Source organism: Equus caballus, chromosome 28, assembly GCF_041296265.1.
Source record: "Equus caballus isolate H_3958 breed thoroughbred chromosome 28, TB-T2T, whole genome shotgun sequence".
Lineage (NCBI taxonomy): Eukaryota > Metazoa > Chordata > Mammalia > Perissodactyla > Equidae > Equus > Equus caballus.
In genome coordinates, this window is record NC_091711.1 from 43068007 (window position 1) to 43081210 (window position 13204).

A 13204-nucleotide genomic window follows, 5' to 3' on the forward strand; every position below is an offset into this window, starting at 1 on the left:
CCGTAAGTGTCCACCGACTGAAAATAGATCCCGAGTCCTCCCCCGGCACCCCCCCCCCGCCCCGCTTCCAATCCTCCCCTTTAAAGGGAGCCACCGGGTGACGCCGGGGGAGTTTGCGGAAGCGCCAACCGCGTCGGGGCCTTGGGCGGATCCCGTGATTGGAACTGGCCCCGCCCCCGGGTCCTCTTCCCCCATTGTGTGAGCGGCTCGGCCCCAGGCCCCGCCCCCTCGCCACCTCCCTCCGGAGGCCCAACCCCTCCCCTCTTTTTCACCCCCCCTTGGCTCATTTCCGGCCGCCGCTGCTACCGCTAGCCTGTAAGGAGGACTCGGCAGAGGGAAGAAACAACAGCCGCCATCTTGTTTGTGTGCTAGGCTGGGGGGGAGAGAGGGCGAGAGGGAGCGGGCCAGAGTGGGCAAGCGGGACGCCGGGCTGAGTGCGAACTGCGAGAGCGAGCGTGCGGAGGGGAGCCGGGCCGGAGAGAGGCGCCGGGGGCCGAGACAGTGGCAGGGGGCCCGGGGCGCACGGGCTGAGGCGACCCCCAGCCCCCTCCCGTCCGCACACACCCCCACCGCGGCCCGGGAGCCGGGCCGGCGTCGACGCCTAGGGGGGACCATTACATAACCCCGCGCCCCGCGGCGCCTTCGCCCGCCGCCGAGGGCGGCCCCGAGCGGAGCCCGGGGGGCGGGCGCTCCCGGCACCTGGCCGCCGGGGGTGGGGGCTGTAGCGGAGGCCGTATTTATTTATTTTCCGCGGGAGAGGAGGGCGAAGGAGGAGAGCGCGGCGCGAGGAGAGGCCGCCTGCGCCGCCCGCCAGAGCGGGCCTCCGCGGTGGGCTCGGCGTCGGCGCGGGCGGGCGGGCGGCGCTGCTCGGCCCGGCCCCCTCGGCCCTCGGCCGGCGAGCTCCGCGCCCGGCGTCCTCGCCGCGCCTCCGCCGCCTGCCGCGCGATGTGAGGCGGCGGCGCCAGCCTGGCTCTCGGCTCGGGCGAGCTCGGCGCGGCCATTAGGGGCCGGTGCGGCGGCGGCGCGGAGCGCGGCGGCAGGAGGAGGGCTCGGAGGGTGGGGGCGCAGGTCCGGGAGGGGGCACCGGGAGGAGGTGAGTGTCTCTCGTCGCCTCCTCCTTTCCCCCCTTTTCGCCCCCGCCTCCTTGTGGCGATGAGAAGGAGGAGGACAGCGCCGAGGAGGAAGAGGCTGATGGCGGCGGCGGAGCTCCGAGAGACCTCGGCTGGGCAGGGGCCGGCCGTGGCGGACCGGGGACTGCGCCTCTAGAGCCGCGAGTTCTCGGGAATTCGCCGCAGCGGCCGCGCTCGGCGGATTTGTCTTCCTGTGCCCTCCTCCGGGCCTGGGCCCAGGCCCGGCCCCTCGCACTTGCCCCTACCTTTTCTATCGAGTCCGCATCCCTCTTCGGCCACCGCGACCCGGCGAAGAGAAAAAGGAACTTCCCCCACCCCCCTCGGGGGCCGGCGGAGCCCCCCAAGCCCACCCCGGGGAGCGGGGCGGGGACCCCGGGCTGAAGAAGAGATTTCCCCAGGATTCTCGTTTTCCTCGCCTGTATCTCCGAAAGAATTAAAAATGGCCGAGAATGTGGTGGAACCGGGGCCGCCTTCAGCCAAGCGGCCTAAACTCTCATCTCCGGCCCTCTCGGCGTCGGCCAGCGATGGCACAGGTTAGTCTCGGGAGCCCTGGCCTTTCACATCCCCCTTAATCTTTGCTGCTCCCTGCACCCTTTTTCTTCCATATTTTCTTCCTTTCTCGTTCTTCCTAGTTCTCTGCTTCTTGATTAATTTTAAAGGTGTTTGAATGAGCTGCTCGAAGACCTCCAGTAGCCCAACCATTTTCTTAGCTTCCTAATACATTCGTTGCAACACTATGTCATATCGATGTGTGTTCTGGAATTAGAGCTCTTGAGTGGTGCTATAGAAATGGCCTTTATTGTTGCTCCCATGTAGTTTAATTTTGGAAATGCCAATGCATTTGTGTGTAAGGGCTTTTAATGCAGTTTGACTTTTAATTTTTTGTTGTTGATAAATGAGGAATTGCCAGTCCTTTCTCTTTGATGGCACTTATTCTATTTGCTGTACTTTCCACTCTTCTTTTTCAAGATTCTCTCTTCTTGGCACAAGATTTTCTGCTGAGAATAAGAGTGTAAAAAATCTTGGTTTTATTTATTTGTGTGTGAGAGATCCAGGATTTCTGGTTTGACATGAGGTTTAACGTCAAAACTGAAATTCGATTTGAATTATTTTGCCTACCATTCGTATCTTTTTTTTTTTTTATTTGTTTTAAGAATCAATATGGAGCGCAGTTCATTTTACATCTCCCATTTCTTTGGTGCGAGATCAAAATGTCTGAAACTCTGGGTTTTTAGGTTGGGAGCGAGCAGAGGCATTTTCTTTGCAGTTTGCTGTCACTTTCTCTTTGAGGGGGGGGAGGCAGAAAAAAGATAACTGATTTTGTGGAGTTATGTACTTGGAAATCAAGATTAGAAATTGAGAGAGTCCCAGTCATGAACTGCAAACATGAACCGATCATACAAAAGTTTAAAATACGCATTCGGTTTGCATTTGTGTGTTTTTGTGTTTTTATGCTTGAAATGTATTTGGAGATCCAGATTTCAGTTTTGAAAAACTCTGCGAATTCTTTACTTCACTCGGTTGTGGACTAGCTCTTTTGTCAAGAGAAAGTCAGGGAGACTTCCTTCCATCATCCCCTTCTTACACTTAGTTTGGTGCTATCGTGATGGCCCCCGACCTTCTCTTGCTGTCCCAGTTGTTGGAGGTGCCAGGATAATGAAGAGGAAGAATGGCTGGCCATCTGACAGTCCACAAGATGTTCCCCCTTACTACGGAGCATCTCTTTAACTCCCGAGGACAGGCTCAACGTCATCCCTCCATCTGCCAGTGAGAATGCATAATGGAGTGAAGTGTACCCTTTGAGTTTGTAGAGAACTTCTTAAGCATGTTTCTAAGTAGGCTGCACTTCAAAGGGTGAAAATGTAAGGCTATGGCAAGTGCTTTGGATTCTTTGCTTTTATAAAGAAAGATGTATGATGAGTTTAAGATAACCTGCAACAATTCAGGATTTTTGCAGAGTAGCTCTGCTTCGGGCTTGTCACATTGGCAGTGCATGAACTTCTTCCTTGAAGTTTCTGTAGTTTACAGGGGTTTTTTCCCCTCAACCTGTCTTTTTTTCTCAGAATCCATACATTTATCCGGTGTTGTATTTCTTTGCACTTCCTAAAATGTCATTCAGAAGGATTTTTAGATTACCTTTAGACACGTTTTCTCCTGTAGATTTTTGCGTTGTTTCTTTAGTTTTTGTGTAATTTTTGCTCTTTAGTTTCTGTGTAATGTGGTGATGGATTTTACATTTGAGTTAGCCAGTGACTTGGGATGTCATAGAGAAAACTTTTTTTATGTGCATTGTTTTCATGACTCCTGATTTGAGTAGCTTAGTCTTGGAGTAATGCGAGGCCTGAAATGGTCAGACACCTCTGTTCAGGTGCACTCCTGCGTCCTCCATGTTTGATCTGTGTACTTGGTAACTTTACCTAACTCATTTTGGTAGTCTCTCACCTGTCTAGTAGACAAAAACTGTTTTGCTACTTGAAATATCTCTGAATAGTTATAACAGCCCTAAATGTGTCAAGTGGGTTTTTACAATAAAAAGCCCTCAACATTGAGATTAACTCAATCTTAGTACTAAGAGTTTATCTTACTATTAGTTACCTTTTTCTCAATTTTGTTGTGAGGGTTGATTCCCCACAACCCCCATTATGATTCTCCTCCAGAAATTGTTTGGTGTCCAGTTTTTAATCCTAACCAGTCTGGATTTTTTTGTAGGGGAGGGTGGATATAAAGAAAATACTGTCCCCCTGTGAACTTATTTCAAGTTGGACACCATTACTTGTTTGTTTTTTTTTTTTTTTTTTGCATCCAACAGTATATTGTGTAAGTTTGCAGGCAACTTTTAACGGAGATACTCCACTTTTTAAAACTAAATTTCAAGCCTGTAACTTCTACATTTTGACTTTTGGATATGTGAAATGTGAAAGTAAGTTGTTCCTTGGTACTTGATTGTGAGTTTTATCTAGATCTGGTCAAAATGATCCCCAAATTCTGGACTACAGAAACTTTTTTGTTCAATAATGGAGGCTTGCAATTTTAGTAGTGTTTAAGTGTACCCACCAACAACGTTTGCATGTGCCAGCTTTATAGGAAAGAAAACTGGAATCTGATTGGGTTGACATGCCAAAGCATTACAAAACAAATTAGTGTTTAAATCCCAACTGCTGATTTCTAAGGTTACTCACTGATGGCAGAATGAAAATGACTTATGTAGTACCCAAAGATTCCTCCAAAAAAATTTCCAGGTTGACTCAAATGACTTGAATTAAGTTCAAGTTCTATGTGTTGGAATGGAGAGAAGGAGACTTATTTTTTAGCTTTTGCATCTTTATGTTCCTGTCTCACTATTTGCACTTGATCCATTGAAAATTTTATTTCACCTGTACGGTTAGGTCAAAACTATTCGATAAATCAAATGACTTTCTTTTTTACCCCCTACTCCCAAAAAAAGATCATGAAAGCCATTTGTAAAAATTTTTTGGTAAAATTATTGACCAGAAAAGTTAACAGGTAAGTCCTGGAAATAGTTCTTGAACCTATTTCTAGTAATAACCTGAGTGATGGAAATGATGAGGATGACATGTTGCTTTCGTTGCTCACTGGATGTGTTCTGTCACTGCTTTGTAAACGCAATACTGTATACACTTAAGGAGCAGACTCTGGAGAGATGGGTGACAGCTTTACAATCTGGCATATTAGATAGGGGAAAGATCCTTCTGGTCTTGGTACAGTTTTGTAGCCCTCCTCTGTATTTTTGTGTCAGAATTAGCTTGGATTTTACGCTTATTTTCATTTCAAAGGCACAGGATAGATAGTATATAAAATATAACTGCGTTTTGCCTACTAGATTAACGGACACAGTAGAAAAGTGGCAAGGAATTTTTTAAATGTCAGTTTTACTTTCTCAAAACCATTGTGTATTAGTGGCTTATCATCAGTAACCAGAATGTTTTTGGTGGAGGCCATTTCTTTTTCAGCTCTTAAACTTATGATGTTTTAATTTTCTTTTTTGGGCATGAGTGTTTGCATTATAGAGTACTGCTTCTGGAGTTTTTCAGTTATGGCTTATTGGTCCGGTGAGGTATCACAGACCTCAGTGTTAAATTGCAAAACATTTTACCAAGTGCCTTGAACTCTGGCAGTTGTTATTCTCGAGGCTTTGTAAGTTCATTTATAGGGCTTCAAGAAGGCTCTCTGTGATTGATAGTGAGATAAAGTGACTTTTGTTAAGTCATAAATTTTGTATGTGTTACAATGTGGATGCCTTTTTCTAGAAGGAGTTCATGTTCTGTTGCAGAGGTAAGAAATGTATTGGCATGTCCAGTGAATGGATGATGGGAAGGAGGAAGGGATTTCTGCCTTGGTTGCCTTTTGGCATTATTTTCTGTTTTATTCTTTGCTTTTCTACGTTCTCCTTAGTCTTTTCTATAAAAAGGATGGAAAAATTGAAAGAAGAAGTTGAAAATTAGTGTGTAGTGGTGTTCGTTAGGGACATTAAGTGGTAAATAGGAAAGGAAAAAAAAGAGTAGGAAGAGTGTTGCAGACACAAGTGGGAGTGTAAAATACTTTTTCCTGGTATATTTACAGAAACAATTCAGGAGTTATTCTGCCAATTCATACACCCAACAGTTAATGGGAAAATAAGACATGCTTCTTTTGTGTGTTTTTTGAGATTTCAGGGTTTCCTCCTCTGAGAATTTCTGAAGTTGAATTTTTTTAGTGTGGCAAATATCAGTGAAATCAATGGGCAAATTGAAACGTAAATTATGCCAAGTGTAAAATTTTAAAACATTGAATTTTGCAGATGCTTTTTTTTCATGTAGTGGATGGTAGTTTTCTTCTAAAATTTTAATGGGAAATTTTTATCCCCCAATTCTCCAAAAAAGATTTAAGAGAATAAATATTAATTGAGGTGTTAAGCCTCTTCTGAACAATTTCAGTATCATTTGTTTTTAGCTATAGATCTTTTTTTTTTTTTAAGAAATGCCCAAAAAGGTAATTGGGTAATCTAGTTGAGAGAGAAAAATTTAAACTACTGAAAAAAAGTGAGTGGTTAAGAGAATTGGTTTTGGAGTCACACTAGTAAAGTTCAGATCCCAGACTTGGCTTTATTATCTGTGAACCTTGGGCCTCTTACTTGACCTCTCTGTCTCAGCTTCCTCACCTGTAGTACTACCCACCTTATAGGATTGTGGTGAGGAATAAATGAGAATTCTCTTTATCAGATGCCTAGAGTAGTGCTTGCTGCAGTCTGTGCTCATTGTGTTAACTGTTTTTAACCTTACTGCTAAATACACAAAAGAAAACAAAAGCAGTGATAGGTTTTTCTTTATGGCTATATAGACAGACCAGATAGAGGGAAAGCCAAGTGCATGAGTTTCAGAGAGTAGTCTTAGAAGTAGGGCTTATGGTGCAGTTAGCCTGTACATCATCTACTGAAAGATTGGTTTGTTGAGAATATAAGGATATGGCAGGAGAGATTAAAAAAAGAATGAAAGTACTATGTATGCTGTCACATAGGGTGTCTTGTATATGTAAATAATTGAAATGAAAATCAACAAATAAACTTAAGGCATAATGAGAAATCAGAAAGCAGATTGTTCTTATTGGAAATGCTCAAGTTAAGAATGGCTTTTTGCTACAGAATTTTGTAGTTGAGCACTATTTTTTCTATTTTTTATTTGCTTATCTGTGTCTTAGAAGAAGACTTTCCTATGAAGGAGAAGGAAGAAAGGTAGAAGGAGCAGTGCAGTGGTTTTCGAGTTTTTTTGACCACACCCAAGTAAGAACTGCATTTTATGTGGAGAAGCAGAAACCCTGTCTCAGCCAGTGAACAAACAGTACTTACTCTTACTACTTGTAATGTTTTCTGTTGCATTTCTTTTTTTTTTTTTTTAAGTGCTGGTTGGGACCTGCTGTATTAATTTCATGACCCACTATTGGCTTGTGACCCACAATTTGAAAAATACTGGCTTTGGAAGAGCTGACAAGCTGGCAGTTGTCCTGTATTGGACCAACATTTTTTGTATACTAGGCATTTATCCTCAGTACAGGGAATACTCTGTTAATCCGGACAGACATAGACCCTTCCTTCCTGGAGTTTATAGATAAGGAGAGGAGAGCAACATTTAAGTGTGATGTGACCGGCATTGTATTTGGGAAGTACTGTGTACAGTGGGAGAAACAGGGGGACCTAACCTGTAACAACTGTTACTTTGGTGGCTGTCTTTGAGGAATTGGTGTCTGATCTTGGGATCTGAAGGATTAGTTAGGGTTAGTAAGAGTGAACTCAGGCTGGGAACAAGAGAGTAGGGCCTGTTCAGGGAACCTCTCAGTTGCATCTGGCTGTGGGAATAGCAAGACATAGGACCATAGAGGTGAGCAACGGGCCAGTCTTGCAGGGTTTATAATGCTTATTGGCGTTTAGACTTCATTTTAGCTTTTAAATGGATGGGGCAGAATTGTATCTTAGATGATTGACTAAAGTGAGGAGTGGTTTGGAAAGGAACAGGAAAAATAGAAGCCGGGAGCCCAGTGAGATTGCTGTTTTAGGATAGCAGCTGTGATGAGGGTGGCCTGGATTAGTAGATGGAAAGAAGTGAAAAGATTTGAGGGAAAGTGGGTGGTCAGCAGGACTTGGTGGGTAATTAGATATTGGGATAATGCGATAGACGAATCAGTGATAATTCCCAAGCTTCAAGTTTGGACAGCTGGATTGGTGAGGATGCCATTTATTAAGATAGCAAACATAGGAAGACAAGTATTTGTGTATAGATGTAGTGGGGAGGGTTATGATGAGTTAAATTTTGGACATTTTGAAGTGGTGTGATTCTCTCAAATTGAGTACTCACTGTTTTCATTTGGTGTGCCTTTCTCTCATTTCAGCCAACAAACATTGACTATCCACCAAGTTTTAGGCACTTGGAAGGTAAAAATGAATCAAGATGCAGTTTCTGTTCTCAAAGCCTTTAGGATCTGGTGGGATTGGTATACATGTACAGACAGTTTTCCCATAAGTTATAGTCTGATAAGTTTTTTAAAATGCTCTGCTTAAAGGCCAAGGGTAGAGATTATTTCTGACAGAGTGGGTTTGGAGTATTGGGGGAAAACTTCATAGAAAAAAATATGTATTTGAATGGAGGTAGGAGAGCTTGAAGGTAACTTAGGTTTTCTTAGAAGTAGGGAAAATTGAAAGAGTATTTGAGATATAACATGCAAGTACTTCTGGTGTAACTGAAACATGGACTGTATGTATGGTGGAATGTTTTCATGCGAGAGAGATGGAAAAGGATGTTGGGGTCCTATTATGAAAAGACAGAAAGATACTAAGGAATTTGACGTTAATCTTACCATCAGGGTAAAAATTTCATGACCAGCAGAGTGATATACGATCAGGGAAAGGGGAAAGACTAATCCTGGTGACACAGTTACAGGATCAGTAGTAGGGAGAGAACCTAATGGTGGGAAGACTGAGGGTATGTCATTTATCTCTTCAAATACACTTATCTTTTGCCTTGGAAGTTTTTGGTAAATTGTAATTACCAGTCAAAGTGGATTGTTTATCTTTTTTTTTTTAAGATTTTATTTTTCCTTTTTCTCCCCAAAGCCCCCAGGTACATAGTTATGTGTTTTTAGATTTTTTTCCTTTTTCTCCCCAAAGCCCCCCGGTACATAGTTATATATTCTTAGTTGTGGATCCTTCTAGTTGTGGCATGTGGGATGCCGCCTCAGCGAGGCTCGATGAGCGGTGCCATGTCCGTGCCCAGGATTCGAACCAATGAAACGCTGGGCCGCCTGCAACAGAGTGCGCGAACTTAACCACTTGGCCACGGGGCTGGCCCCCTTATCTACTTTTTTTTTAAGATCCAAGTTTTGTTTACCAGTTGTCATAAATGTAAAAAATACAGCAGATAACTCAAAAACATCCATTCCTTTTTCTTTACAGGTATGAAATCTTTAGGAGGTGCTGCTTTTTTAAGAGATGGTATATCTTCATCATCTGGGATCCCCTGTAGACATTCCCTTGGAGCAAACTCTAGTCCAGCAAACCAATCTTAGCCTCACTGCAAAGCTTCTCACAAGCTGATAGTACTAGTCAAAATAAGAAATGATCAGTGGTAGTTAAGATACCATGCAGTTTAGGTTTAATATAAACATGTCATTGAGTTGATTCTTAAGGTGGGATTTTAATAAATAATACTGTCTTCATCTTTTAGTTAATTTCACACCAAATGTCACTATATTAATATATTGATAAAGAGAAAGGCAAAGAGTCAGTGTAAAACATCAAAACGTTAGCCCCAGGTCACATTCTTGATAGGTTATGGCACTCTATCTCTGTTTACATTTTGAGACCTAACTTAAATGTGTTGGGGTTAAGAATCAACTCAAGTCAATCACTTCCCAAAGTGTAGATACATCTTTTTTTTTTGGTAAGGAATATTGGCCCTTACCTAACATCCATTGCCAGTCTTCCTCCTTTTGCTTGAAGAAGATTGTTACTGAGCTAACATCTGTGCCAGTATTCCTCTGTTTTGTACATGGGATGCCTGCACAGCATGACTTGATGAGCAGTGTGTAGGTCCACGCCTGGGATCCAAACCCAGGAACCCCTGGCCGCCAAAGTGGAGGGCGCGAACCCAACCACTATGCTGCCAGGCTAGCCCCAGATACATCTTTTGATGTCACGGTTGCAGGACAATGTTAAGAACACATATTTTGAAATTTGCTTGTGCCTTTGCCCCTTGATTCTATTGGATTTCAAAATTTAACAGCTGCCAACATGCGTAGTTACGGGATCCTCTATAACTTAATATTGATTATTATCTTTGATCCAAATTTGTATATAACTCACAGGTCATTTCCAGTTGTTTTGGAAAGTATTAGAAGTTTTACCTGTCTTTCCAGCATGACTATTTCATTTAATTTTCTCAAATGTTCCTTTAAATTAAGTAGTTTTAAGTGTTTATCCATCTTTCTTTCCTTGGTAGGTAAGTAGTTTATGATAAGATTAATTCAGCTTCATCTACAGAGTATTAAAATACTGTTTTTTAAATAAAGTACTGAATGAAGGTTAGGAAAGTTGTTTTAACCTGGTAAATTCATAAAGTTTGCAAAATTGCGTCATTTCAAAGTCTGCGGTGTTTCAAAATGTCATGCTTTTTAAGTACCCAAAACATCTGAGTTAATGTAAGAGCAGGAGTGCCCCAAACCAATAAGAACGAGAGATTTTTGGTTATTTTGGTGAGATAGGTTATTTCAGTTTCTAGCCAAACTGTTAGCAGAATTACTAAAGTTCATGTAGATTTGACTATCTCCTTTTTTTTTTCTTTTTCCTTTTTTTTTCTTGGTCAGGAAGATTGTTGCTGAGCTAACGTCTGTGCCAATTTTCCTCTGGTTTTTTTTTTCCTTTTTCTCCCCAAAGCCCCCCGGTACATAGTTGTATATTCTTCGTTGTAGGTCCTTCTAGTTGTGGCATGTGGGACGCTGCCTCAGCATGGTTTGATGAGCAGTGCCATGTCTGCACGCAGGATTCGAACCAACGAAACACTGGGCTGCCTGCAGCGGAGCGCATGAACTTAACCACTTGGCCATGGGGCCAGCCCCAATTTTCCTCTATTTTATGTGGGATGCCACCACAGTGTGGCTTGATGAGTCGTGTGTAGGTCCACACCCCAGATCCAAACCTGCAAACCCTGGGCCGCCAAAGCAGAGCGTGCAAACTTAACCACTATGCCACTGGGAAGCCCCTCTATCCTTATTTTTTTAAACCTCAAGTTCCTCTCCTGGGCTGGGGGCTCTTAGTGTTCGGATCTCTGCCCACCTCATCACTCACTTTGCTCCCCCTGCTTTGAATTCTTTGAGTTGCTGAACTGGCTGAGCTTTAGGTTGTTCACATGCTATTCTCTTTCTCTCCATTCTTCCACTTGTCCACCTCCTACTCATCCTCTGGCCTCACCAGTGGGTTAGATGGAAGAAAGGTTTTGAGATTGGAATGTTCATTTTATAAAAACATTTTAATGCCACAGAGAAAACTATCTGAAAGGAAGACAATAAATGGGTGGATTCTGTCTTCTAAGTGGGTACTTGGGAATTGACTCATTTTAGAATAATTAGTATGGGTATTTTGCTTAATGTCACAGTCAGGAGCAGAACTGAGTTTCTGACTTCAGTTTTACTGAAATACGAAAATAAGCCTGTTAATTCAGCAAATAATGTTTGAGTCTTCTAAGTGGGAAAAAATGTCTAACTGGAAGAGATACTGTTAAACAGTCAAATTATATTTTGAGCCAAAATTATTTCAATTTTAAGTTTTGCATCGTAGTTAGTGACTAAAAAAGAAATCTTTTATTTATGCTCACAGACAATAGAATGTTTGGGATTATATCGTTAATTATCCTAATTTTGAAGGTTATGCTTCATTTGTACATTTCCTGGTGGATAATATTTGTCTCATTTCTCATATATCATGGAATTGTCTTGATCTTTTGATTTTGAAAAGGCTAAGTGAACCAAGTATGTATTTTACAAGAGATTGTATGGTTAAATCTGCTGTGAGGACCACAGCAATACAGAAGACACCAAGGGTGACCTACAGAACCAGGATGTAATAATGAAAGGATGTTTTGACTCAACACTAGTTTCCCACATGTTCAGTCCAAATTCATTTTTGTTTAAATTGTCACATTTCTAATACACGGTCCATTGGATAAACCTCATGTATTATGCTAAACTTTTCAAATCAGATTTAAATCTGTCTGTCAGTCACATTTTGCATCGCTATATTTAGACTGAATGTACACTCAGATGAAGAAACATTTTCCTCAAAGTCGTTTTGTGTTTGAGCATCTTTAAATGCCTATGAGAACTTGTCAACAAACTATGTGGTTGAAATAGCCTGCTGATGATGTTGATTGGTTGATATTTTAGAAAGTAAGCAGGAAATGTCTTACTAGAGATAGTCAGAGTTCATTCATTTCATCAGTTGTTTGTGATACCGTTTTGTAATATTTGCCATAGGATAGTTTAAAGGTAATGGAATAAAATTCAGACTTAGAAATTTCTAATTAAGGTGGGGGGGAAGCAAATTAAATATAAGAGCTCATACTTGGTGTTTTACTTTCTTATCTCCCACTTCTAAATCCACTGCAGTCTTGCTTTTGCTCTTTACAACTCCACTGAGCTGCTCTTACCTAGATTACTAAATATCTCCTATTATCTACATTCAGTGAATTCTCTCTGGAGCATGGGACACCATTAACATTTCCTTCTTGGAACCTGGTGTCCAGGACAGTATTCCTGGTGGACAGGCTGGAGAATGTTGGGTTTTAGCATCCTTTATTGATTAAGATCATTGTCCCTTAAATACTGGCATTTCCACTGGCCCCCTTATTGTCCTATGGTGACAAGCACATTTCTCCCACGTTGCCACGTATTCCTTTGATTGCCCATCTAGATAACGGTACCGCTATACTCTTAGGTTGTCCAAGCCAGAAACTTAGGAGTCATTCTTGTCTTTTTCTTTTCTCTTAACCCTCCACCTGTAGTCAGAGAGTTCTTTTGATTGGCCTCTTTGATGCCTCTGCCCCTTTAGTACTTCTCCAGACAGAAGCTCCAGACTTCAGTGCGAGCTTTCTTTATTTCTCCAGCAGCAGCTTCCTAACCAGTCTTCCTGACCCTGGATTTGTCTGTCTGATTCATTGTTCTTCCTGTTTGCCTTAGTGGGCTCTAATAAATGCAGATTTGTTCATAGCGTATTTCTACTTGAAATTCTTCAGTAGATCAGTGTTCTCTCTAGAATAAAAATCTCACACTGTTATGTTACAGGAGCCTCTAGGTTGCTGCTTCTATTTGTTGAACATCTAAATTTTATTCGGCTGATCTGAACTGATCCCTGTGAAGGGCAAGTTGAGCCTTAGAAGATGATTTATTTGAACCTTTATTTGTTCCGTTTCCTTAAAAGAAAAGGGAGAACCTAAGGAGCTCACTAAAGAGGCATGGAATTGAGGCTGGTCAGTACTGAAACCCACTATTGAATAGGATTTGTTTAAATTATGACATATAAAATTTTCATTATTTTT

General features: G+C 42.4%; 1 protein-coding gene across 1 annotated transcript in view; it reads left to right on the plus strand.

Annotated features, from left to right (window-relative positions):
• The first annotated feature begins 367 nt into the window (after window positions 1-367).
• EP300 (E1A binding protein p300) overlaps window positions 368-13204 on the plus strand; it is a 75010-nt gene continuing 62173 nt past the window's right edge. The window contains exon 1 of the mRNA XM_001502341.7: window positions 368-1663. Within this exon, the coding sequence (XP_001502391.1) occupies window positions 1570-1663 (94 nt within the window). The 5' untranslated portion in view covers window positions 368-1569. The remainder of the gene's footprint in view (window positions 1664-13204) is intronic.